This window comes from Papio anubis, chromosome 1 (assembly GCF_008728515.1).
Source record: "Papio anubis isolate 15944 chromosome 1, Panubis1.0, whole genome shotgun sequence".
NCBI lineage: Eukaryota > Metazoa > Chordata > Mammalia > Primates > Cercopithecidae > Papio > Papio anubis.
Window position 1 is genome coordinate 217768240 of NC_044976.1, and position 24517 is coordinate 217792756.

Sequence of the window (24517 nt, forward strand, 5' to 3'; positions counted from 1 at the left end):
CTTGACTTCCATGAGATCAACTTTTTTAGATTCCACATATGAGTGAGAGCATATGGTATCTGAAATTCTATTTCTGATTTAGTTTACATAATATAATGTCTTCCAGGTTCATCTATGTTGTTGTAAATGGCAAAATTTCATTCCGGTTTATGAGTGAATGAAAATCCATTGTGTATGTATATCATGTTTCATTTATCCATTGATGGATATGTAGGTTGACTTCATATTTTGAGTAATTTTAAGCTGCTTCAAAAAACATGGGAGTGCAAGTATCTCTTCAACAACCCAATTTCATTTTCCTTAGATATATACCCAGTAGTAGCATTGCTGGATCATATAGTAGTTCTATTTTCAATTTTTTGAGAAACCGCCATACTGTTTTCCATAATGGCTGGACTAATTTACATTGTCAACAACAGTGAATAAGGTTTTCCTGTCCCCACATTCTTACCCACACTGGTTATCTTTTGTCTTTTTTTAATAGTCATTCTAACTGTGAAGTGATATCTGTTCTGTTTTTGATTTGTATTTTCCTGATCATTAGATGCAGACCACTTGTTTTTACCTGTTGGCTACTTGTTTGCTTTCTTTTGAAAAATGTCTATTTAAGCCTTTTGACCATTTTTAACTGGGTTTCTTGCTTTATTTTCATTTATTTATTTATTTATGGCTATTAAGTTTCTTACATATTTTGGATATTAACCCCTTATCGTATGTATATTTGGCAAATATTTCCTCCCATTCCATAGGCTGTCTCTTCACTGTGCTGATTGTTCCTTTTGCAGTTCACTGTAATCCCATCTCTCGGTCTTTGTTTTTCTTGCCTGTGCTTTGAGGTCTTATAAAAAGAATCCCCATATCAACATCATCAAACATTTCCCTTATATTTTCTTCAAGTAGTTTCATTAATTTAAGTTTTCCATTTAAGTCATTAAGCCACTTAGAGTTAAGTTTTGTATATGATGAAAGAAAAAAACCTACAATTTCATTCTTCTGCATGTGGATATCCAGCTTTATACAAAAGCATTTATTGGAGAGACTGTCCTTTCCCCAATGTATGTTGTTGGCATCTTTGTTGAAAATCAGTTGGTGATAAATGTTTAGATATATATCTGGGCTCTCTATTTTGTTCCAATTGTTTATCAGTCTGTTTTGGTGTTAGTAGTATACTGTTTTCATTATTTATATCTTTACAGTATATTTTAAAGTCAAGTAGTGTAATGCCTTTAGCTTTGTTCTTTTCCCTCAAGATTGCTTTGGCTAGTCAAGTTCTTTTGTGGTTCCATATGAAATTTAGATTTGTTTCTATTTTTATAAAGAATGCATTAGAATTTTGATAAGGATTTTATTGAATCTGTAGATTGCTTTAAGTAGTATGAACATTTTAATAATATGAATTCTTCCAATCCATGAACATGAGATATCTTTTCATTTAGTTGTATCTTCGGTTTCTTTCATCAGGGTTTTATAGTTGCTATTGTAGTGACCTTTTGGTCAAATTTATTTATTCCTTGTGATGAACTCCCTTAGCATTTGTTTGTTTTTATCTGCCACTTGGCAGAACAGATTTGCAGGGTATAGCATGCTTGGTTTGCAATTTCTTTTGCTTGTATACTTTGAATATGTCTCTCCACTTCCTCTGATTGCAACATTTTTGTTTAGAAGTTCACTTATAGCCTTATAAGAGATCCTTTATATGTGACAAGTTTCTTCTCTCTAGCTGCTTTTGAGAGTCTCACTTTGTCTTTGACTTAACAATTTGATTATAATGTGCCTCTTAGTATTCTTTTTTGAATTCATCTTGCTTTCATCCTTTGAATTTTCTGAATCTTTATGTCCATATTCTTTCCTAACTTCAGAAAATATTCAAATAGTATTTTTTTCATAAACTTTTTGTCTCTGTGTCTCTCCTCTCTTTCAGATACTCCCATAATTTATATATTTGTACATTTAATGGTGTCCCATATATTCCTTATTTTTGTTAACTCTTGAAAATTTTTTGTTTCTCTAGATGACCTGGTTTTTGAATTCACTAATACTTTCTTCTGCATGATTGTGTTTCATGTGGGAACTTTATTGAAATTTTCAGTTCTGTCATTGTGTTCTTCAGCTCCAGTAATTCTTTTAGTTATTTTTTAAAAATGTTCTCTATTTATCATTTTAGAATCTCATTTGCTTCTTGCATTGTTTTTCTAATTTTATATAGTTGTTTATCTGTATTTTCTTGTATTCTTGGGCAATATTGCTGGTTTCTCTGATGTATGCAACGAATTGCAAACATACCCTTGGTACGATTACAACAAGTAACTAACTTATGACTTAGCCAAGGAGTGTCTGCGTTAGTTTCACCAGCAATAAGAAGTGTGTCATTCAGAATTTTATTTTCTTATATCTTAGTGAGCTTTGTTAAGATGATCATCTAGAATTCTTTTCCAAGCAATTTATATAACGCCATTTCCTTGGGATTTATTATTTGAGTTCATGAGCTTCCTTTGGTGGTATCATGTTTGCCTCATTCTTTGTTAACATGTAGCCTTGTATTGGCCCCTGAGCACATGAAGAAGCACACTCCTGTTTTAGTCTCACAGACTGGCAACAAGTTAAGTCTTTTCCAACTAGGGCTCCTGACTGTTGAAATTGTTTCTGAGATTGCAGTTGAGTGGGAATGGATCTGGGTATTGTGGTTGATACTAGTTCCGCAGTGGAGGCCACAGTTGGTGGGGTTATTCCCATGAACTAGACTGAGTGTCTGTTGTATCTGGATCCTGAACGTACTGAACTGTCTCCAGGACCTTGGTCTGTGGGGCTGGTGATCTGCTCCAGGGTTCACAGATGGCTGGATTTTATTAGGTATGCTGATAAAGGTGACTTTCCCTAGATCTCTGGGAAGAGTCCCACTGAATCACCGGATGGGCCCCTGAGCTGGTTGCACTGCTTCAGTGTATGCTGAGATATGCTGGAGCTGAGACACAGAGATGTTTTAGGTCCACAGCAACAACGGAGATCTTCCGTCCTGTCTCTTGGGTTGAGGATAGGTATGTCTCCCAGTGGGTTCTTGGGTGAGTAGCTCTGATCTCAGGTGCAGTTGAGAAGACCTGGAGTCAACTCATATGGCCACTTCAAGGTCCACAATGTGAACAAAATTTGGGCATTATCCTTCAGAGGCACTACTGGATGTGCCTCCCTCTGAGTCCCCAGGTAGGCAGAGGTGGTCTCAGTCTGCAAACATGAGGCACCAGAACCAAAGTCAATGATATTTGAGAACCTGGTGAGAAACAGAGATTGGCAAGCCTGCCACAGGGACTCTGATTGTTGCCTCTCCCTCCAGGACTCTGGCTGTATATAAATGCTCCCAGACCATAGCTGGGAGGTGCTAAAACCAAGCTTCAGGACTAATTCAGAATCTGCTATGGGTTCTATGTTGGCAAGCTCGACATGGCTGCACCAGCAGGCAAGAATCTAAGAAGTTCCTTATGTAGGCAGGATTGCATGTAGACTGCAGCTGAAAGAGGCTAGCTCTGATATTCAGGGCCCTTTCTAGAGCTGCTATTTTTGAAAAGCCAGAAATCCTCCCCAGTGGTTCAGATGAGTGAGTCTCCAAACAAATCCTCATGCCTTTGGGATAGCTTCCCAACTGCAGTGAGAGGAGCTGGATCTGAGATTAGGCCCCTTTAGAATCTGCTGTGGGATGAAGGCTGGCAAGCCTGTTCCAGCGGATGAGAATCGTACATTTCTCTGCAGTTTTCTGCATAAGTGGGAGAGTTCCCTGACTATGGCAAACAGTGGCTGGAGTCATGACAGGGCCTTTGTCAGGATCTTCTTGGGGTCAGAGACCAGCAAGCCTGTTTCAGGGGCTTAGATGGGTGAGTCTCCCAGTAGTTTCCTACACAGGTAGGCAAACTCCCTGGGCTGCAGCAGAGTGGGGCTGGAGTTAAGACAGTGTCTGTTCAGAGTCTACTCTGGGACAGAGGCCAACAAGCCTGTCCTGGTTGCACAGAGGAGTGAGTCTCCCTTTTAGTCCTCTTGTGAACAGTACAAAGCTGGGACTAAAGCCAAGAGTAGCTGGAGGCAAGTTACAGGAAAACTTTCAGGCCCACTGCCGAGACTGACGCAGGCACGCAGGTGAGTCTGTCTGCTGAGGCACTGCTGGGCATGATTCCTCCTGGACCCCTTGGCAGATGGTGTTGGTAACAGACACAAGGCTGAACAGAGCTATAACCAAGTCCTTTGGGGGAATAGGGCGATTTCCAGATTTGTACCTGGGAACCTAATTGGTGTGTCTGCCACCGAGGTGTGGGTCTTCACTCTCAAAACAACCTCCTCACAAAAGAGACCTTGATTTGCAGATGCGTGCAAAGTTTATGTGGTCCTGGTGGGATATAAGCGGGTGACCTCCTATGCTGCCATCTTGCTTGGAAGTTCATATTATTCATCAAAAAAGTGACAGAACTTTCTTTTTTAAGCATCAGTAAATCGTATTTTCAAGTTGGAAACTAAATTACATGAGGCTTTACGAGAAAAAGTGAATGATAACTTAAAGTACTGTAATTAAAGTCAAGGTACCAAATATCCCGGAGGAATTGAAAAATTAAATCACAGAGGACTCAGGATAATTGTGTTGCAAGGGTTATCTCTAGAAATTTAAACATTTTCAGCCATTTTGAAGCAACATATCCTGTTGAAGACATCGGAAGGTAAGGTTTAGGGATGGAGTATAGTCCAAAATATCTAAGGCATTCTGGAGTTCAACCACAGTTAATGAAATTGCATTTTGTGCAAAGGTTCTATATCAAAAATTATTCTGTTTTAAAGTCCTCCAAATAGGGAAGTAAATGCTTCATGTTAATCTGCAACACATCTCTTTATAGTCTCTGTGAAATTAAAGCAGCGTGTTTCTATATTTGTCACAGTTTTTGAAAAATATTAAATGAAATAATACCTGTGAACCTGCTAAGTCAATGTAAGGTATTATTTATAGCAATAGAAAATGTCATAAGTTAAGAATCGTTGTAAGATTCTCCAGTGGATCTTGTCTATTTGTTCATACTTTCAATTAATTATGGAGGATGTATGGACTCCATCGCTGTGTAAACCTCACTTGTTTAAGAGTACATAAGAAATAAGCATATAGCTTACCAACAATCTAGTAAGAAAAACAGTATATTTTCAAAAATATTTTCTGTTGAGTAACAGTGAAGCTTATTGGAAGATTACCAAAAAATGTGTGACAAGATGTATACAACGGTGGTAACAGTCATCTGATGAATGCCTACTGTGATACAGTTATTTTAAGGAAAAAAATTTAAAGAAATAACTCATTATTCTTTATAGCAATTCTGTGATTGATGGGATTTTTTTTTAAATCTCAGAGATATTATTTGACTTGCCTGGTAGCAAGATTGTTGGTTTTACAGCAGAAAGGTAAGCCCCGGTTTATCTAATTTGAAGGTTTTTGACATTTGCAGTTTGTGTAAAACAGACAGTGGCCACATGTGTTCTGTGAGTTGAGTAAGTCAGAGCTTGCTATATCTGCAGAATGATGAAGCAAGCATGGAGAAAAATGCATGTGTGCTGTCACTGGAAGAAGACATATGATTTACAGAGGTAAAGGATTATGGAGACGAAAGATAATTTCAAACAAGACAAACCTGAGAAAGACCTAAGCTCACATTTTTGTATCATAGAGATCTCTAAGTAGAAATGCAAAGGGTTTGTACTAGAAAAAGAGAACAGATGGCTTGAAATAGAGGCTTGAACAATTTTCTGAAATTCCTCACAAACAAGATCAATAAGGAAAGTAGTATGTTCTGTAACAAAATGAAGACATTGAATGCCTTTAAGGAGAGTGCTATTAGTAGGATCAAAGGGTGCTTTGGAAACATTTAAAAATAATGTATTGTGAGATACTGAAGAATATAAGATTAATTTTATCCATAATCTCCAGGGGTACAGATGCAAAGATTTTTTTTTTTTCAGAAGTACTTATGAATCTTTTTAAAAGACACCAGCAATCCTTTTTGTGAGATGTGATTTGAAGTTTCTGTCTGTAGGCAGCAGGGTGTATGTGATGAATAATTTCTAAGTTTCAGCAAGGAGAGTTTTTGCATGCCATTTTTGTCTAGAATGTAGTACCTGGTTTTGCATCTATGTTTGAAAGTGGGAGAGTGATTTGTCTGTTGGCACGATGCAGCACATCTAGGGCAGACACTGAGTTTAGTTACCAACATTGAAGAACTGCTTCTTGCCTCATTTTCCTCTCCTTTGCTCGCCGTTCCACTCAGTTTCCCTGCAGCACCAACATTTCTTCTTTCAATGTGAATTGCCTTTTGATACTCTGTCTTTACTCAGTCAACATTTCTTCTTTTCTCTCTTCTTCCCACTTTACTATCTCAAATTCCCCTTTCCTTGGAGTATCTTTGTAAAACCCTTTCAGCCTATAGTTATAAATATTAAAAACCCAAACTGTTTAAAGTTGAATCTTAGATTCAGAATGTTATGTTTTAAAGATATTTGAGACAAAGGTTATTAATTCCATATGACAAGAGATTTCACAAGAATTGGATATAAACTTGTGATTAAATTTTCACAAACTTGATAAACAATGTTGTATTACACATTATGATTTAAGCGTGCAACTCCAATGTCTACACTAACCCTTCATGCTAATATAGCTCTAAATAAATGTATTCTTCCTAATATCACTTAACTGGCTTTCACTAAGACGTTGCTTATGTGAGACTGAAGTGAAGGAGACAGCTGAGTGCTCAGAAATAAGTGCCTTGACAACCAAGAAATACTATTTGCTTTAGTCTCCTCTGATAGGAAAGTAAAGAAAAGGATAACTTGTAAGACTGGCTTTGGCAAAAAGTGAGGTAATACAATGTAACACAATATAAATATATTCTATGCAAACTAACCTTGAAAATATTTGAACTATGAAAATATTAGAGGAATATATAGGCTGCATCTCTCTATCTGCTATACTGTAGATATTGTATTTCTTTGCTAGGAACTAACAACTGAAAAATGTTTCTCAATTAATAAGAGAACAGCTCGTCTTGATGGGTTCTACTATCCCATGCTGCTGTTCTTCAGGTGGGGCCTAATATGGGGTAAAGTGAACAGATGATTTTACGTAAGTGGACAGAATGTGACAAGGTATAGATTTAAAATATGCCACAGTTTGTTGTTAATACAGAAGGCATGGAAAACATTTGTGAGAAAAAAAAAAAGATGTAAAATTAAACCTAATTAGAGTCAGGTCCTGTCATTGGTTAATAATGGGGACCAGGACATTTTAATTCCCTCTGTGATTCAAGCTGTGTAGGACTGTGGTTAAACAGAAGAACAAGTCCCTGGCTAGGCAAAAAGATAAACAAGAAGACAAATACAGGTCAGAAGGTACATGGTCTATGGAGTTCCTCAAGGGGCACAGCTTCCGTCAATTACTAATCTAATTTGTGGACTAATTAATTATGTAATTTAGATACAACTTGAAAGAATTGATGTTTAAGGTTCTTATTATCTTTCAAGGATGCAGCACATTGGATTGAAATATTTTTTTGTACAAAATGGAAAAAGCAGCATTGTTAGGAGCTGATACGTTAAATGTTGATTTTCCATAAACTTTTAGTATTTATGTTTCAAACATGAGGAGAGAGATAATTTCAGACAAGTATAACAACATGGATGAACTTGAAATAAAAAATACATTTTGTTTATTAGAAGGACTGCAATTGAGTCAAGCAATGTGGTAATTTTCACCGGGCAATAAGTGTTAATTAAGAAACATTAAAAATTATGGGTATTTAAAAATGTTTCAGAGTTTTCTGTGGGATGTATATTGAAAGGTTTGCACTAGGATGAATGATAGAATGTTTTAAAAAATATAATTAGTAATTGTTTTAAGAAAAGTGGGAAAAGTGAAAATATCTGAAAAAATTAAGTAGCATGTGTTAGTTTACACAATATGGGTTGAGTTTTTTAATAACACTGTAAATGTGAAAAACATTTTAGAGAACTTAGAACTGATTAGGAATTTGGATGTGGTGAACACTAGAGTTATAATTAGAATATTGTTATAGTCACAGAACCGGTGATTACTACATAGATCAAAAGTATTAAAAAATTAATAAGACAGCATGAACAATTTGTTCAGAGGGTAACAGGAGAGAATTAAAGGAAGCCAATTCCTTAATCCGTGGAGAAAGGGCACAAGAATGAAACAAAATGAAGGTAAAAATAGAAAATTAAAAAGATGCTACTTTTTAGCCACTAGATTGCTCTTAAAAGGGTCTTTCTGAAGACCATGAAGATTTTTTTTCTTAAACTAGGAATAGACTGTACTCCCTCCAAAAGTATTTAATTTCAAATGTTTGTATTGTATGAACCATATCCCATGTAATGTTCTAAATACTTTAAAATCTAATTTTATTTAGTCTTTATAACACCTTGTAATATAGATATTGTAAATATCAAAATTTATGGAGTAGAAAACAGGGATTAGAGAAAATAATCATCTAACATCACACAGCTGAAAGAGTTTGAAATATGCTCTGACACTCTCGTGTAACCTGGTTCTTCAGGAAGATACACTGTACCTGACTGTCTTATGGACACATTTAATTTTTAGGGACCAGGGCATATTGGTGAAGATCTTCTGATGAAACTTACCGTTATTTGCAATAAGGATCAAGTAACATACTCCTCATGCTGGTATTTTAATTTGTTCTCATTACCTGGCATTCAATGAATCATGTATCATTTTAGTATTTGTTTCCATCTACACTTTCCTAGATGGAATTTTGTTAGCATCATAGGGTGTTGGGGGCCGCACCGGGGGTGGTGGAGAATGAAAGAACACACAAAGACAAAGACACACAGAGAACATGGCGGCCGCACTCAGAGCCTCCGCCTCACTTTATTTATACTCCATAAACCTCACGTCAGCAGAAAGAATGCAATGCAAAACAAACTTTCTTTTCCCACATGTAACCTTCTACTCAGTACCTTGTTTCTATATTCTTTCTTATTTACCCGCCTTCTTGGCGCCTACGGGAGTTCATTAAAAGTTCAGTTGGAGATACTGTCCTTGAGCCCTATCTATTCTCAGCATACTGTTTTCAAAGGCCCCTGCAATAGGGTGATGTGATTAGTTTCTGTGGGAAATACAATAGTAATGTAATGAAATTCCCCCAAATTCATGAGTCTTCTCATGATTTTAGTGTAATTATAAAGAGATAATCTACATTACATTTTTTAGTTGACTTTTTGCTCAACTAGATTATAGAACTCGAGAAAAATCCCATGTTTTTACTATGAAACCTATCATATGCATTAGCTATGTACTGTGCATTAAAAAATTCACATCGAGCTAAACATAATTCTTAAATTTCCTAGTCTACAAATAAAAAATTTGATGCCCAGAGAAATAATTTCCCCATGTTTACATTTGGTAGGTGTGTTGTTCTCCGAGGGAAGTCCTTGATGTTTCTGTGACATAATTCTGGTTATTTCTCACACGTTGTGTTGTCCATAGTGAACATATTGATCATGGCATGGGAGAATCAGACCTTCAACTCTGACTTCATCCTCCTGGGAATCTTCAATCACAGCCCCACTCACACTTTTCTCTTCACTCTGGTCTTGGGCATCTTCTCAATGGCCGTCATGGGGAACTCTGCCATGGTTCTCCTCATCTGTTTGGACACCCAGCTCCACACCCCCATGTACTTCCTCCTCAGCCAGCTGTCCCTCATGGACCTCATGCTCATCTGCACTACTGTACCCAAGATGGCCTTCAACTACTTGTCTGGAAAAAAATTCATCTCTCTAGCAGGTTGTGGAACTCAGATATTCTTCTATGTGTCCCTACTTGGAGCTGAATGTTTCCTTTTGGCTGCAATGGCCTATGATCGGTATGTTGCCATTTGCTACCCATTAAGATACCCGGTCCTCATGAGCCAAAAAATCTGTGGTCTCATGGCTGCTTCTTCTTGGATTCTTGGCTCCCTTGATGGTATAATTGAAGTTGCCCTTGCACTGTCCTTCTCATACTGTGGTGCCCGGGAAATACCCCATTTTTTCTGTGACGTTCCTGCCCTTCTTACTCTCTCATGCAATGACACCTTGATGTTTGAAAGGATGATATTCATTTGCTGTGTAATTATGCTTCTCTTCCCTGTAGCAATTATCATTGCTTCCTATGCTCGAGTTATTCTGGCTGTCATTCACATGGGATCCGGGGAGGGCCGCCGTAAAGCTTTTGCTACCTGTTCCTCCCACCTCATGGTGGTGGGAATGTACTATGGAGCGGCCATGTTTATGTACATGCGACCCACATCTGAACGTTCACCCACCCAGGACGAGATGGTGTCCGTATTCTACACCATCCTCACTCCCATGCTGAATCCCCTCATCTACAGCCTCCGGAACAAAGAAGTGGCCAGAGGGTTCATGAAGGTATTTGGGAAGGGCAAGTCTGAAGAGTAAATTGCCTAACTATATTTTGCTTTTTTCTTACATACTTTGCTTCATGCTTAAATTTATGTATTGAATTAGAGTAATCCAGAACTTAATATGTACTCATTTGTATATATTTACAGGTAGCAGCATAAGATTGATAAATTGCAAAAATTGTTTGCATTCTTGTTCATTCAAATATTTCATATTTTGGTTGTGATTAGTTCAATATATGCCTATAAGTATATATTTGTTCCAATAGAAAATGTACCTCCGTATATTTTGTCTTTTTAATATCATCTAACAAATGAGAGACATTTGTCATAGTGCCTCATTGTTTGACTGCATATGTTAAATCTGGTGTCTTTTAACATACTTAGATTTATCCTTGAAAAACAAAGAATTCTACTAAGGTCAGTACCACACTTTGGACTAATCATTGTGTTAGTATGAATCACAAATTATTTATCTACTAACTTAAAAGGATGTCTTTAGAATCATTATAAAAATGAAATGTAACTTGGAGAAAAAAGATATATAAGACTGAGGTTTGGGCATATTGTGCATGTCTTGTAATGGACGCTGTCTTCCTCCAGGGTGTTGGAGAATTGAGAAGATCTCATTTATTTCCTTCTTCCACAGGCATTAAATTATGCACAAGAGACGAAGCTGAGAATAAAAATTCTCTCAGTGTGAATTTTACATTCTTAGACACGCTAATCTTTATACGAGTAGTGTACTGCAATCGCATAACATTACTTTTTAGTGGATTTATTAGTAATTTTATTGAATTTAATAAAGAAGTCTTTATTTTCTGAAGTCTTCATGTTTTCCGTAATTTGATGTATGGCATTACCATGGATATTGTTGTAATGATATTTATACGATAATAAATGTAATTATGGACATTCTTGTATCTTTCATGAGAAAAAACTGCTATTCCCTAATATGAATATTAACTGATGTGTTAAAAAATCTATGGTAACATTCCCACCATATTAGCTTTCTTCTTCTGCATGACAAGTACTGCAAACTTAGCAGCTGTAAATTGCAACTATTCATTTTGTCACAATCTATATGGATCAGAAGTCTCTACATGTCTCGGCAGGGTATTCTGCTTAGGGTATTTTAAGATTGCAATCCAATTGTTGGCTTGGGCTGCAGTGTCATGTAAAGCTAAGAGTCATATTCCAAGCTCAAGTACTGGTTGAAATCTTTCATTTTTTTCAGCTGAATGACTCCTGGTACCTTGCTTTTTCAAGGTCCACAGGAGAGCTTTTCTCATCTCAGGGAAAGCCTCAGTCCTCTTTTAAAGGTATTCCAACAGTCGAAATCAAGCTGCAATTGATTAATGCCAGTCCTGATGGGCTACGTCAAGTTTTAACCAGTTTAGATCAGTTTCAGCTGGTCACAGCCAGTTTGGACCAGTTCTGACCAGCTTCATGGTTAGATCCCTTCCTATAAACACCCTCAAAGAAAATCTAGGCAATATCATTCAGGACATAGGCAAAGGCAAAGATTCTATGACAAAAATAGCAAAAGCAATTGCAACAAAATCAAAAATTGACAATGGGATCTAATTAAAGAGCCTCTGCACAGCAAAAGAAATTATCATCATTGTGAACAGACAACCTACAGAATAGGAGAAAATTTTTTGTAATCTATTTATCTGACAAAGGTCTAATATCCAGAATCTACAAGGAACTTAAAAAAGTTTACAAGAAAAAACAAACGACCCTATTAAAAAGTGGGCAAAGGACATGAAAAGACACTTTTCAAAAGAAGACATTTATGTGACCAACAAACATGAAAAAAAGCTCAACATTGCTGATCATTAGAGAAATGCAAATCAAAACCATGATGAGATACTATCTCATGTCAGTCAGAATGGTGATTATTAAAAAGTAAAAAAACAACAGACATTGGTGGGCTGCAGAGAAATATGAACACTTGTGTTTTTTTTTTTTTTTTCTTTTGAGATGGAGTATTGCTCTGTCGCCCAGGCTGGACTGCAGTGGCACAATCTCGGCTCACTGCAAGCTCCGTCTCCTGGGTTCACGCCATTCTCCTGCCTCAGCCTCCTGAGCAGCTGGGACTACAGACACCCACCACCACACCCGGCTATTTTTTTGTATTTTTAGTAGAGACGGGATTTCACCATGTTAGCCAGGATAGTCTCCATCTCCTGACCTTGTGATCCGCCCACATCAGCCACCCAAAGTGCTGGGATTACAGGCGTGAGCCACTGCACCCAGCCTAGAAATAGGAACACTTGTACACGGTTGGTGGGAATGTAAATTAGCTCAACTATTGTGGAGAACAATGTGGTGATTTCTCAAAGACCTAGAATCAGAAGTACCATTTGACTCACCAATCCTATTACTGGGTAGATACCCAAAGGAATATAAATCACTCTGTTATAAAGATACATACAAGTATATGTTCATTGCAGCACTACTCACAATAGCAAAGACATGGAATCAACACAGATGCTCATCTATGATAGACTGGATAAAGAAAACATGGTACATATACAACATGGATTACTATGCAGCCATAAAATGGAATATCATGTCCTTTGCAGCGATATGGATGGAGCTGGAAGCCCTTATCCTCAGCAAACTATTGCAGGAACAGAAAACCAAATACCATATATTCTCACTTATAAGTGGGAGCAGAACAATGAGAACACATGCACACAGGGAGGGGAACAACACACACTGGGGCACCTCAGAGGGTTGTGGGGAGCAACAGAATCAGGATAAATAGCTAATGCATGAGGGACTTGATACCTAGGTGATGAGTTGATAGGTGCAGCAAACCACCATGGCACACTTTTACCTATGCAACAAATCTGCATGTCCTGCACATATATTCCAGAACTTAAAATAAAATGTAATGACTGAGGCAGGAGAATGGCGTAAACTCAGGAGGCGGAGCTTGCAGTGAGCTGAGATCCGGCCACTGCACTCCAGCCTGGGCGAAAGAGCGAGACTCCGTCTCAAAAAAAAAAAAAATTTAATGAAATAGAAAAAATTCTTAATATACACACATGAAATATATATATATGCACATATACATGTGGAAATAGAAAAACGTGCATGGGACTTAACAGATATTTCACAAAACAACAGTTAAATAGATAAACACATCAAAAGTCATATAAACATTAGCAATCAAAAAGGCAAAATAAACAATAATGTAGCTGTCAAATTGACTAAGATGGAAAAGTGCATAGAAGTCAGTCCTGGTACATGTAAAGTTTAATGCTTGTGATGTAACACAAGTTGTAAACATTTTTGGACAGGGAGTTTAGTTGTTGGATATTAAGAAACTTGAAAAACTTTATATCTCCTTGCAAATCACCATTAGGAAAAAGCACACGTAGAAAGTGCTATCTGGGAAAGGTGGCGGGGGAGAGTATGGAAATGTTGGTCGAAGAGTTAAAAGTTGCAGTTGTGTAGGATAAATAAGTCTAGAGATCTAATGTATAGCACAATGACTATCGCTAATAATATTGTATTGTATACTGGGAAGTAGCCGAGAGAGTAGGTTTCAGGTGCTCTTAGCACATGTACACACACACACACACACACACACACACAAAGTAAAGATGGGCATGTTTATTTTCTTGACTATAGTAATAAGTAGTAATAATTTCACTATGTATATAAAAATATGTGGTATACCTTAAACATATACAATAAAAAGAGAATCCTTTGTAAATAAGCTATTAAAAATGTCAAACTAATTATCACCTAGAAATTTGAACACAACCTAAAAAATCACTATTAGGATTGTAATTGTGGTATAATTAATTTGATAGGCTATCAATGTCTAGTCACATATAGATGCTTAACCCATTTTAAATAGAATAGATTTAATGCACAAAAGTGGTTACTGGGTGGCACAAAGGGCTGGAGGGAAAGCTGATGCAGCAAGGAGCCAAGTGTTATCACCCAAGGACCAGGAGTTGTCACCAGTGGTGCCGCATATGCTTTTCAGTGCTGAGGTGGTGGGGACTGCACGCCCAGGGCTGCTTGTGTGACCTTCCCAGGCTGATATGCGGCAGCTCAGATGCTTGCACCCCCCACAAATGTGGCTGAAACTGACTGTAAGCCCACAACTCCCTCATGACCCCTGCTGCCTGCAGTTGCTGCTGCTGCCACCACAGATTATCACCAGAAGCAGGAAATAAGACACAATTTCCTTCTTTCTCCTGCTCTCCAGCATCCCCCCAGGGCCTGCACTCTCATAGCCTTACAGAAAACCAGATAGCACAGGAGTCAGGACAAGCTCTCTGCAGGCTGAAGCCCTGGAAGTCAGCAGAGGCACCAGCTCTAAAGCGTGGGCCCAATAGACAGAAGATAGACACCATCTGGACAAAGGTTTTCATGAAAAGGCCTCCATGACACGGTAACATGATCAACATCATTCTAGGACACGCGCACAGAAAACGGTTCGGAAATACTTGTCTGCAAGATCCAAGAGGGTGGAGTTGCTTCCACCCAGTTCCCCATTTTATTCCAACTGTCTGCTACACGCGGTACACTTCATACATACTTACAGTTTGAAGTCAAGACATGAATTGTAAAGGTTTGTTTCTATCTGGACTATTACATTGTGGTTGATTTTTAAATTTTATTTGTACCAGCCTGTGATTTTAGATTTTCTAGTCATGTCAATGTTTAAAATAAAAACAAACTTTAAAATTAAATGCATCACTGAAGCGACGTAGCTTGCAGGTGAGTGACAGAAGAAAGAACCTAACAGGCTAATGAAGAGTGACAGCATTGAAGATGTGTTGTCACACATCCGGGACACCAGACAGATGAGGGAACTCTGTGACGGCAATTTTAGTATGGAGTTCACTACTGATTAGTGATAATGTCTTTGACACGTCAGTTGAACTCTGAGTTTCAAAGCCTATATTTGTGAAAGGTTGGAACACAAATAGCAATATTTAACAAAAATTTCTTGAAGTTTAAAGGAGACACATACACATGAAAATATTGTGTCAAACATAAAAGGCCATATATAACTAACTCATACATCACAGGTAAAAATTCATTAGTAATGGCTAAATTTGAGATTACTGTTAATATTTGTTGAGATTTTCAGTTTGACAATAAAAGAAGATTAAGTAACAACAACAACAAAACAGCTGGGCACAGTGGTGTGTGTCTGTAGAACCAACTATTCAGGAGACTGAGGTGGAGGGGGATCACTTGAGGCCAGGAGTTCGAGGCCTTCGTGCACTGTGATCACAGCTGTAAAAAACTACTGCACTACAGCCTGGGCAACATAGTAAGATTCTGTCACTGAAAAAAAAAAAAAAGAGAGAGAGAAGAAAATCAGAAAAGGGCAACAGAGATATCTATTAGCTTCTTTAGCTCCTTTATTTGCATTCTTCTTCAAAACCCCAGAGAAGATTTATTAACAGAAAACTTTTGTCTACGCCCCTAATGGACACAGTGAAACCGAGGATGATGTCACTCTTCTATTTTTCTTTGCGCACTTAAGCCAGCCACACACCATGAGCCCATCTAAATGAGGGTCAAGACATCATCTGACGGTGAGTTCCACCAGACAGGTAGACAGTATTGCAGGAGCAAAAGGTGGTCGCGGTTCTTGACTTGTTCTGCTTTTGAAACACTTCTATTAGTTCTTGACTGTATTTCCTCATTTTCCTCTATCATCTATTTTTATGGAGAAAAGCCGATCTGTTTTCTTTTTCTTTTGAGTCTCATTTTATATATCACTTGTTTACTGAAACATATTAGTAAATGGGTTTTTTATTTCCAAGTATTTATGGAAAAAAGTAATAATATTCTTCCTCTGTTATTGAATATGTTTGTTTTAGTGAGATGAAAATTTTGCAGAGGAAAAATAATTTTTCTTTGAATGGAAATTATGTCTCAGAGTTAGAGAACACTAACAACAAATGTTTCTATCATATTTACGTTTCCCTGGTGAAACTGATAGTGAGTTATCTAAAACTCAAATTTTAGACTATGAAAGCAGGACTGTGTCCCCAAGAGAACTGAGGTTAAGTGACATGCTCTGGGTCCCACACCTGGACCAACGGGCTTACTGCATCAGGTTAGCTGTGTGATGTTAGATACCCCAAAACTTGAATTTTTAAATCTGTAAATGGCGAGATAAGATTATACACCTCATAGGCTCTTGAGGAAAATTAAATGTGGTAAACTGGCATTTAGAACAATTGCTAGGATACTGTAAGCTTCAGATACATGCTCAATATTGCTCTACCACCTCTATTAATTATTCCCCGCGTTAAACATGCATGGTGCTGTTTGGAAACTCCAGCAATGTGATCAAGAAAAATAAAAGAAAGAAAAAGTCCAGTTGTGCTGCATGTTGCCACCACAGTGTTCCCTCATCTGTCCAGTGTCCCAGGTCAGCTGTTCAGCATGGCTTCATGACAGGGACTCCCATTTACAAAAGGGCCCCGGAGATTTGCCCAGCATCCACCTCCCCTCCCACACTGCCCTCTTGTGCTCCCTCCATTCACTTAGCAAACAGCTGCCCAGTCTCCTTGTGTCCCAGTCACTGCGCTGCTCCATACTTCACTCTGACCACAAATACAGACTAGGTCAGCAGGTACACGGTTTATCAGACTGTTCATAAATTTTGCACAGGTTTTAACTTCCATTTGCCAGTGAGGGTAGGATTATAAGGGAATGTTCTAATTTTAAATGCAATATGTCCCAGGTTTCACGAGTATTTAAAATAAGACATCAAATTTGTTTGCAGTGTTGTCTACTGCATCAGCATCCCAAAACTTGAAAATGTTGATAAGTTAATTAGAATTATTAAAAGAATTTAAAATGTATTTGAAACTTGGAAATTCTTCCTGAAATACGACTGTATGATAACCACTGCTAAAGTGTTCCCAGAAAAAGTTGCCTATGTTTTCTTATTGATAAATACTAAAATTTAACATATGTCAGAAATTGGAAAGTTGCGAAGTTTTAATCTTCTTAAGAGAAAATGTAGGAGTTATCAATGATTCTCTTCAGAAAGGTTAAATGTATTTTGTTTCTATTAGCCTTGTTGATGTAGTTCATAGCTATTCTAATCTGAAGTTGTACTTTAAATCATGTTTATATGTTTGTTTTTCCTGAATAGACTGACTGTGACCTCCTCAAGCTTAAGCAAATTTAATTTGTCTTTGATTCCTGCACTAGCTAACAGAGTCAGGCTGTGAGTAGCGATAAAGGAGGGAATTGAATTGAAGTGAGAGACATCTTAGTGTTTTATTTTCTTCTCTGCCACTCAGTTTCCATGAAAAAATTCACTGTAGCAGGCAGTAAAGCAGATATTTGCAAAAACACCAAAAGCCTTGCCTGGTAAATGGCAGAGAATTTCTGAAACCTAGTTATGCCCCCCTGAGATTTAATGTGAATGACAGGAGCTTTAAGGAGTTAAGCTTGGAGAAGTATGCACTAGTCACAAAGAGGGTGGATTCTCCATAAATCTCTGCTTAACAAAGATGAAAATAAGAAACATATCTAATATTAATATATTCATTTCTATTTGTAAATATGCATTTAAATGTATTCTTATATTTGTAAATCTGCGTATATATACATATAAATGCATATCTATAAATTTATATAAAATAAGTGTAAACTCTATACGTACAAGTTGTCTAGGACTGCAGAAATTATCAAATCCAAATTATCACATGTCTGAATAGATGATAACATCAGCAAACTGAAGTAATGAAGCCCATATCATAAGATGATTATAGTAATAGAGTCTGCAGAATAATTTCTGTAGATATTAACTATTTGACAGTATGTGTATTTATTCATCTGTAACTAGTAATATTCTTTTTTTTTTTTTTTTTTTTTTTTGAGACGGAGTCTGGCTCTGTCGCCCAGGCTGGAGTGCAGTGGCCGGATCTCAGCTCACTGCAAGCTCCGCCTCCTAGGTTCACGCCATTCTCCTGCCTCAGCCTCCCGAGTAGCTGGGACTACAGGCGCTGCCACCTCGCCCAGCTAGTATTCTAAGCACTTTCATTGCTTTTCTGCGTTTAATCTTCATCAACCCTGAGGTCAAACATTTTCTTACTGTCTATTTTTATATGCGGTGAACAGAGGAATAGCTGGTGGAGGGGAAGCTAGGACCACCCTGCAGTCCAGCCACTGACCCTGGGCTCCTTGCCCCATGCGTCTCTGGTTTCTGAGGGGTCTAGTGAGCAGGAGGACCCTGCCCTGCTCATGGGGATGTGTGGAGTTTTGCTCCACGAAGCCATGGAGCCTCACAGCCTTGTCCAATACTGTGGGTAGAAGGGTGCAAATGCTTGGTATGGATTTTCCACAAATGATATTTTAGTCACTTTCTAAATCATTCCTGTACAGAATACACCTCTGAGAGTTTTTGAGATTCCAGATGGATCCTTAAACCAGAGAATGTAATTCACTTTAGACTTCTCTTAAAAACTCTAAAACCTGGGGGACCAACTTCTCCTTTGTTTTCAAATTCACCATTTGTGTCTGCTTGGGCAGTGGCACTGCCAATTTCCAGGACTTATTTACAACAGACACTGTCATCAGGAAATCTCATGACTCAGAACTGTGGCAACTTCAGTACAAATCACCATTTTGACCCACAGTTGTGAATTCTTAATTCCTGGTAAATTTGTTGAATTACAGATAATTTATAACCCTCAAATCTACAGGCCATAGGCCTTTCTTTGGTTAGAACACACACACACAGACACACACACACACACACACACACGCACACACACACACACTATTTATTTCAAAGGTCGAATTACTTTAACCCCAAGCTTTCCTTGGTGACCTAGGTGAAACCTCATGGCCAACACCACCTGGATGGCCAACCACACTGGATGGTCGGATTTCATCCTGATGGGACTCTTCAGACAATCCAAACATCCAGCTCTACTGTGTGTGGTCATTTTTGTGGTTTTCCTGATGGCATTGTCTGGAAATGCTGTCCTGATTCTTCTGATACACTGTGACGCCCACCTCCACACCCCCATGTACTTTTTCATCAGTCAATTGTCTCTCATGGACATGGTGTACATTTCTGTCACTGTGCCCAAGATGCTCCTGGACCAGGTCATGGGTGTGAATCAGATCTCAGCCCCTGAGTGTGGGATGCAGATGTTCCTCTATCTGACACTAGCAGGTTCAGAATGTTTCCTTCTAGCCGCCATGGCCTATGACCGCTACGTGGCCATCTGCCATCCTCTTCGTTACCCTGTCCTCATGACCTATAAGGCGTGTTTGTTCCTGGCATCAGGCTGCTGGTTCCTGGGCTCAGCGGATGGCTTCATGCTCACTCCCATCACCATGACCTTCCCCTTCTGCGGATCCCGGGAGATTCATCATTTCTTCTGTGAAGTCCCTGCTATAACGGTCCTGTCCTGCTCAGACACCTCCCTCTATGAGACCCTCATGTACCTATGCTGTATCCTCATGCTCCTCATCCCTGTGATGATCATTTCAAGCTCCTATTTACTCATCCTCCTCACCATCCACAGGATGAACTCAGCAGAGGGCCGGAAGAAGGCCTTTGCCACCTGCTCCTCCCACCTGACTGTGGTCATCCTCTTCTACGGGGCTGCCATCTACACCTACATGCTCCCCAGCTCCTACCACACCCCTGAGAAGGACATGATGGTATCTGTCTTCTATACCATCCTCACTCCAGTGCTGAACCCTTTAATCTATAGTCTTAGGAATAAGGATGTCATGGGGGCTCTGAAGAAAATGTTAACAGTGGGACCTGCCTTTCAAAAAACTATGGAGTAGACCATTTTGAGAGTAATTTACTCCTCCTTCCCTAGCTCATCAGATGTGGGAATGTTATACCAGTGTTCTTTCCCAGACTCCAAGACTGCCATGGTGTTCGATCTCATTTTCACACCTCTTTTAGAAACCGCTTCCCTGTGCTAGAAAGTTTTTCAATTTACACTCCATCTCGCTTCAAAATGCATTATTCAGTCATATTATATTGATGTTACAGTTACTGAAGTTCATAACTACTTTCTAATTCTATAGGAAATTTTCATATTCTGGAAATAAATAATGATACCACTTAGAGGATAAATGGTATAAGATATAAAATTGAGAGAGACGGAGAAATGAGTAAGAAAAAGGTTCATAGTTATATAGACATTTTGTACTACTTTTATTTATGCCAGTTTTCTGTAAAATTGAAATTAATTTTAAATAAATAATTAAAATATGTCCCCTCTCTCCCACATTTTTTGAGCAGTACACGATATAATATCTTAGAAAACTTGCTGATTTCAACGTAGCTATTCACTGCTGAGACAGTCCAGCCATTTGTCCACCCTTATTGGAAGCTGTCCTGGCCCACATGGTTGGTTCCTGAAAGACTAAGGTCTGTTATTGAGGATTAACAGTCTCCACCAAGTGGTAGGTTTTGAATCCAGAATTCCATAAGAGACTGTGGAAAACATATTAGCCTGGGATGAAAAGAAGCTTTAGGGAAAATTTCCAGCACAAAGTGACATCTGAGCTGAGTTTTGAAGTATGTAATTTATTAGACAAATAAGAGGTAGAGTATCAAATATTCAATTGTTCATTTATCCAGTGAATACTTGTTATGCTATATTACATCTAAAATATTCACTAAATAAAATTCAAATATGAATACTACACACTGCTTTCCCCAAGGAATTTGAACTAGTAATTATGTGTGCAAATAGGTGCTATAAAGTGTATGATATGCCTTGATGCACATGTGGAAAGGATATAGCTCATTTTGATACCTCACTTCTTCCTGTACTGTGCACATTGAATCAAGCAGAAGATGCTGAGAGCAGCCCCGGGAGCTCAGTGTTAAATGGTGACTAGCTGTTACCCTCAGATAACTACATGTGGCTAGCAAAGGGGGAGGGACTTTGTCAGGGATGCGATGATGCCAGGGAAATAGCACAGTAAGAGCAAAGGTCAGACAATTGACCAAGCAGGAGTGGTAAATATTCTAATCATGTCTTCTTTCCTGTTTTATTTTGTAGAATAATTCCTTGCTTTCTGTGACCCAGATTTTCACAAACAGTAGAAAATGATCAGTCTTGCATTTTAGAAATATTACTTTGGTGAAAATAGATTGGAGAAGTGCAAACCTGGTGGCAAGGAGACCAGACGAGTGAGGATGGTGAACGGCATGGTGTTGATCTAAGTGGAATGACGTGTACCCTACCACCAGGAGAGACTTAGGGAGAGGAAATGTTTGGGGTATGCAGGGATGTGAGGCTTTGTCAAACCAGTTGGATTATAATTGCAGACCTGGTTGCAGGTGTATCATTTTCCAATTGGTTGTGTCCAACTTGTGAAGAATCAAGTGGCTTCAAATTTACAGATTCTGCTTTCCTCTTGACAATATGATCCTAAACATGTAAAACCTAAAATCTCCACAAAAACTGTGTTAGAACAAATGAAAGACTTCACATGAAGTCACAGAAATCAAAATCAACATACATCAGTAATTTCTATATGCACTAACAACTAACTACCTGAAAAAGAAATTTTAAAATAATTTTATTTATAACAGTGTCAAATCAAACAAACAAATCTTTGGAATAAATTTGACCAAAAGGGTTAAATATCTACACTGAAAAACATAAAATATTGATGTAGGAAACTAAAGAAGACACCAATAAATGGAAAGCTATCCCATATTCATGGATTGGAAGAATTAACATTGTTAAAATTTTCATATTAGCCAAAGGGGTTTACACATTTAATGCATTCCTGTCAAATTTCAATGTCATTTTTACCAGAACTAGAGATAAAATGATTTATATGAACAGTAAGAATAAAAGGGGAGCTTTACACTACCTTTTTCTAAATATATTACAAAGCTATGACACTCAAAACAGCATGGTACAGGCATTATACAAGCCACACTGACCTGTGGAACAGGATTTAGAGCCCAGAAATAAACCCACACATTTACAGTCAATTGATTTTTGACAAATGTGCCAAAAAGACACCTGAGGAAAGGACTGTCCCTTCAATAAATGATATTGGAAAAATTGGATATCCACATGCAAAAGAACAAAATTGAACCCTTTTCTCACACCATATACAAAAATCAATTCAAAATGAATTAAACTTGGATATAAGACCTGAAACTGTAAAGCTACTAGAAGAAAATATAGGGAAAAGCTCCATGACATTGGTTTGGGCAATGTTTTTCTGGATATAAACTCAAACTCCCATGGAACAAAAACACAAATAAACAAATGAGATTATGCAAAACTGAAAAGGTTCTGCACAGTAAAGGAAACAATCAATAGAGTGAAGAGACAACCCACAGAATCAGATAAAGTATTTGCAAACTATATATCTGATAAGGGATTAATAGAAAAAATATATCAGGACCTCAAAAAACTCAATAGTAAGAAAATAAATAACACAATTTAAAAATGGGCATAAGACCTGAATAGACATTTCTGGAAAGAAGACAGACAGATGGCCAACAGGTATATGAAAAATAATGCTTATTATCACTAATCATCAGGGAAACACAAAACAAAACCACAATGAGATATCACTTCACTCTTGTTAGAATAGCTGTTATCAAAGACACAAAAGATAACAAGTGTTGATGAGGACATGGAGACAACTTCCCTCCCTCCCACCTCCAACTTTGAGGGTACAATGGGCTGAACTGAAGAATGCATGAGCTGGTGGAGGCAGAGGACATTGGGTCCTGACTCCCCATTCTCCAGGCAGACTCCTTGACCTGACACAGGCAGAGCAGATGAGGCCACGAAGCTTTACCTTGATTGAGAGCTTTAGCTGTGAGTGGGATCTAGGCATGTTAGTAATGACTGATTCTGGACTGAATGTGCTGGGAGGTCATTTGAAAGTCTAGGAAGGTTGAAAAAACCTCATAGCTTGAATAGATATTTGAATGAAACCTCAAAGTTCTTTTCTGCCTGTAACTTGAAGACATTTGCTCTTTGGAAATAGCATACACATATACAGACCATCTCTATGGTAAACAGACATGACAAAGGTGTGTGCCCTCTATAGTTTCTTTTCTTCTTTATTTGATTGATTTATTCTTTCCTGCAACTTATAATTGTATTTCTCTTGACACTTTGCTGCATATCAACTTCTTGAGTTACACTCCTTTGTCAATAGTTGAAAAATTTTTGTCTTTCAGCTTCCAACAAATTTGCTGATGAGTCAGTTACTGCTCAGATTTTTTAAAAATTGGTTTTATATAACTGGTTCTTTCTATCTGGGGACTTCAAAATGTTAACTTGCATTTACTCTGAAAATAATTCATGTACACATTTTAACTTACTGTTACAATTGCTAACTGTTGTGAATGTATAATTTCTATAAATGTATATCTATTGGGTTGAATATCGGAGTATTAATTTAAAAGTGGTACTTTTTACATATATAACTAGGAGTGGAATAGCAGGGTAATATAATAATTCTATACTTTGTTTTTTGAAAAGCTGTCAGACTGTTTTCAACTATGGCTGAACCATTTTGCATTTCCACCAGCAATGCATGAGGCTTAATTTCTCCGTCTTCTCACCAACACTTATTACTGCTTAATGAGTAAGAGGTTTTACAACTTGGGATCATGGAAATGTTTTGGAACTAGAGGTTGTTGTTGCCCAATATTGTGAATGTATCAGATTCCATTGAATTGTTCACTTTAAAATGGTTACTTTTATGTTGCATGAAGTTCACTTGAATAAATTATTTTTAAGTGGCACTTTTTGTCTGGCAGACTATGAGAGAAATTTATTTTAACATAGGGTTATCCCATGGAACTAGGCAAATCTTGAGAAATAGTATTTCCAAATAATTCACAGTAACTTTTCAACTTATTCCAAGAAGACAACTTCTCTAAAAACATGTAACATAATGAGCCTGGTCTGTTCTTGGTTGATGCTTTGACTCTTTCAGTGTTTCTTATTTTAAAACATGATTTTAAGTTTCATTTTTGGCTGGGAGAAAATGTCCTGTCTAAAGCTGTATTTCAGACTCTT

At 37.8% G+C, this 24517-nt stretch overlaps 2 protein-coding genes across 2 annotated transcripts; both read left to right on the forward strand.

Moving 5' to 3' along the window:
* The first annotated feature begins 9069 nt into the window (after positions 1–9069).
* On the forward strand, positions 9070–12007 carry LOC100997984 (olfactory receptor 2M3-like). The gene has a single exon (XM_009195356.4). The coding sequence runs from the start codon at positions 9553–9555 to the stop codon at positions 10489–10491; it is 939 nt and encodes a 312-aa protein (XP_009193620.2). The 5' UTR covers positions 9070–9552; the 3' UTR covers positions 10492–12007.
* Positions 12008–18407: 6400 nt separating this feature from the next.
* Positions 18408–20631, forward strand: LOC101026981 (olfactory receptor 2T4). The gene has a single exon (XM_003893631.5). The coding sequence runs from the start codon at positions 19314–19316 to the stop codon at positions 20274–20276; it is 963 nt and encodes a 320-aa protein (XP_003893680.2). The 5' UTR covers positions 18408–19313; the 3' UTR covers positions 20277–20631.
* The last annotated feature ends 3886 nt before the right edge of the window (positions 20632–24517 follow it).

Coding starts and splice junctions, on each gene's coding strand:
- LOC100997984 (XM_009195356.4), top strand. CDS start 9,553: ATGGCATGGGAGAATCAGACCTTCAACTCTGACTTCATCCTCCTGGGA.
- LOC101026981 (XM_003893631.5), top strand. CDS start 19,314: ATGGCCAACACCACCTGGATGGCCAACCACACTGGATGGTCGGATTTC.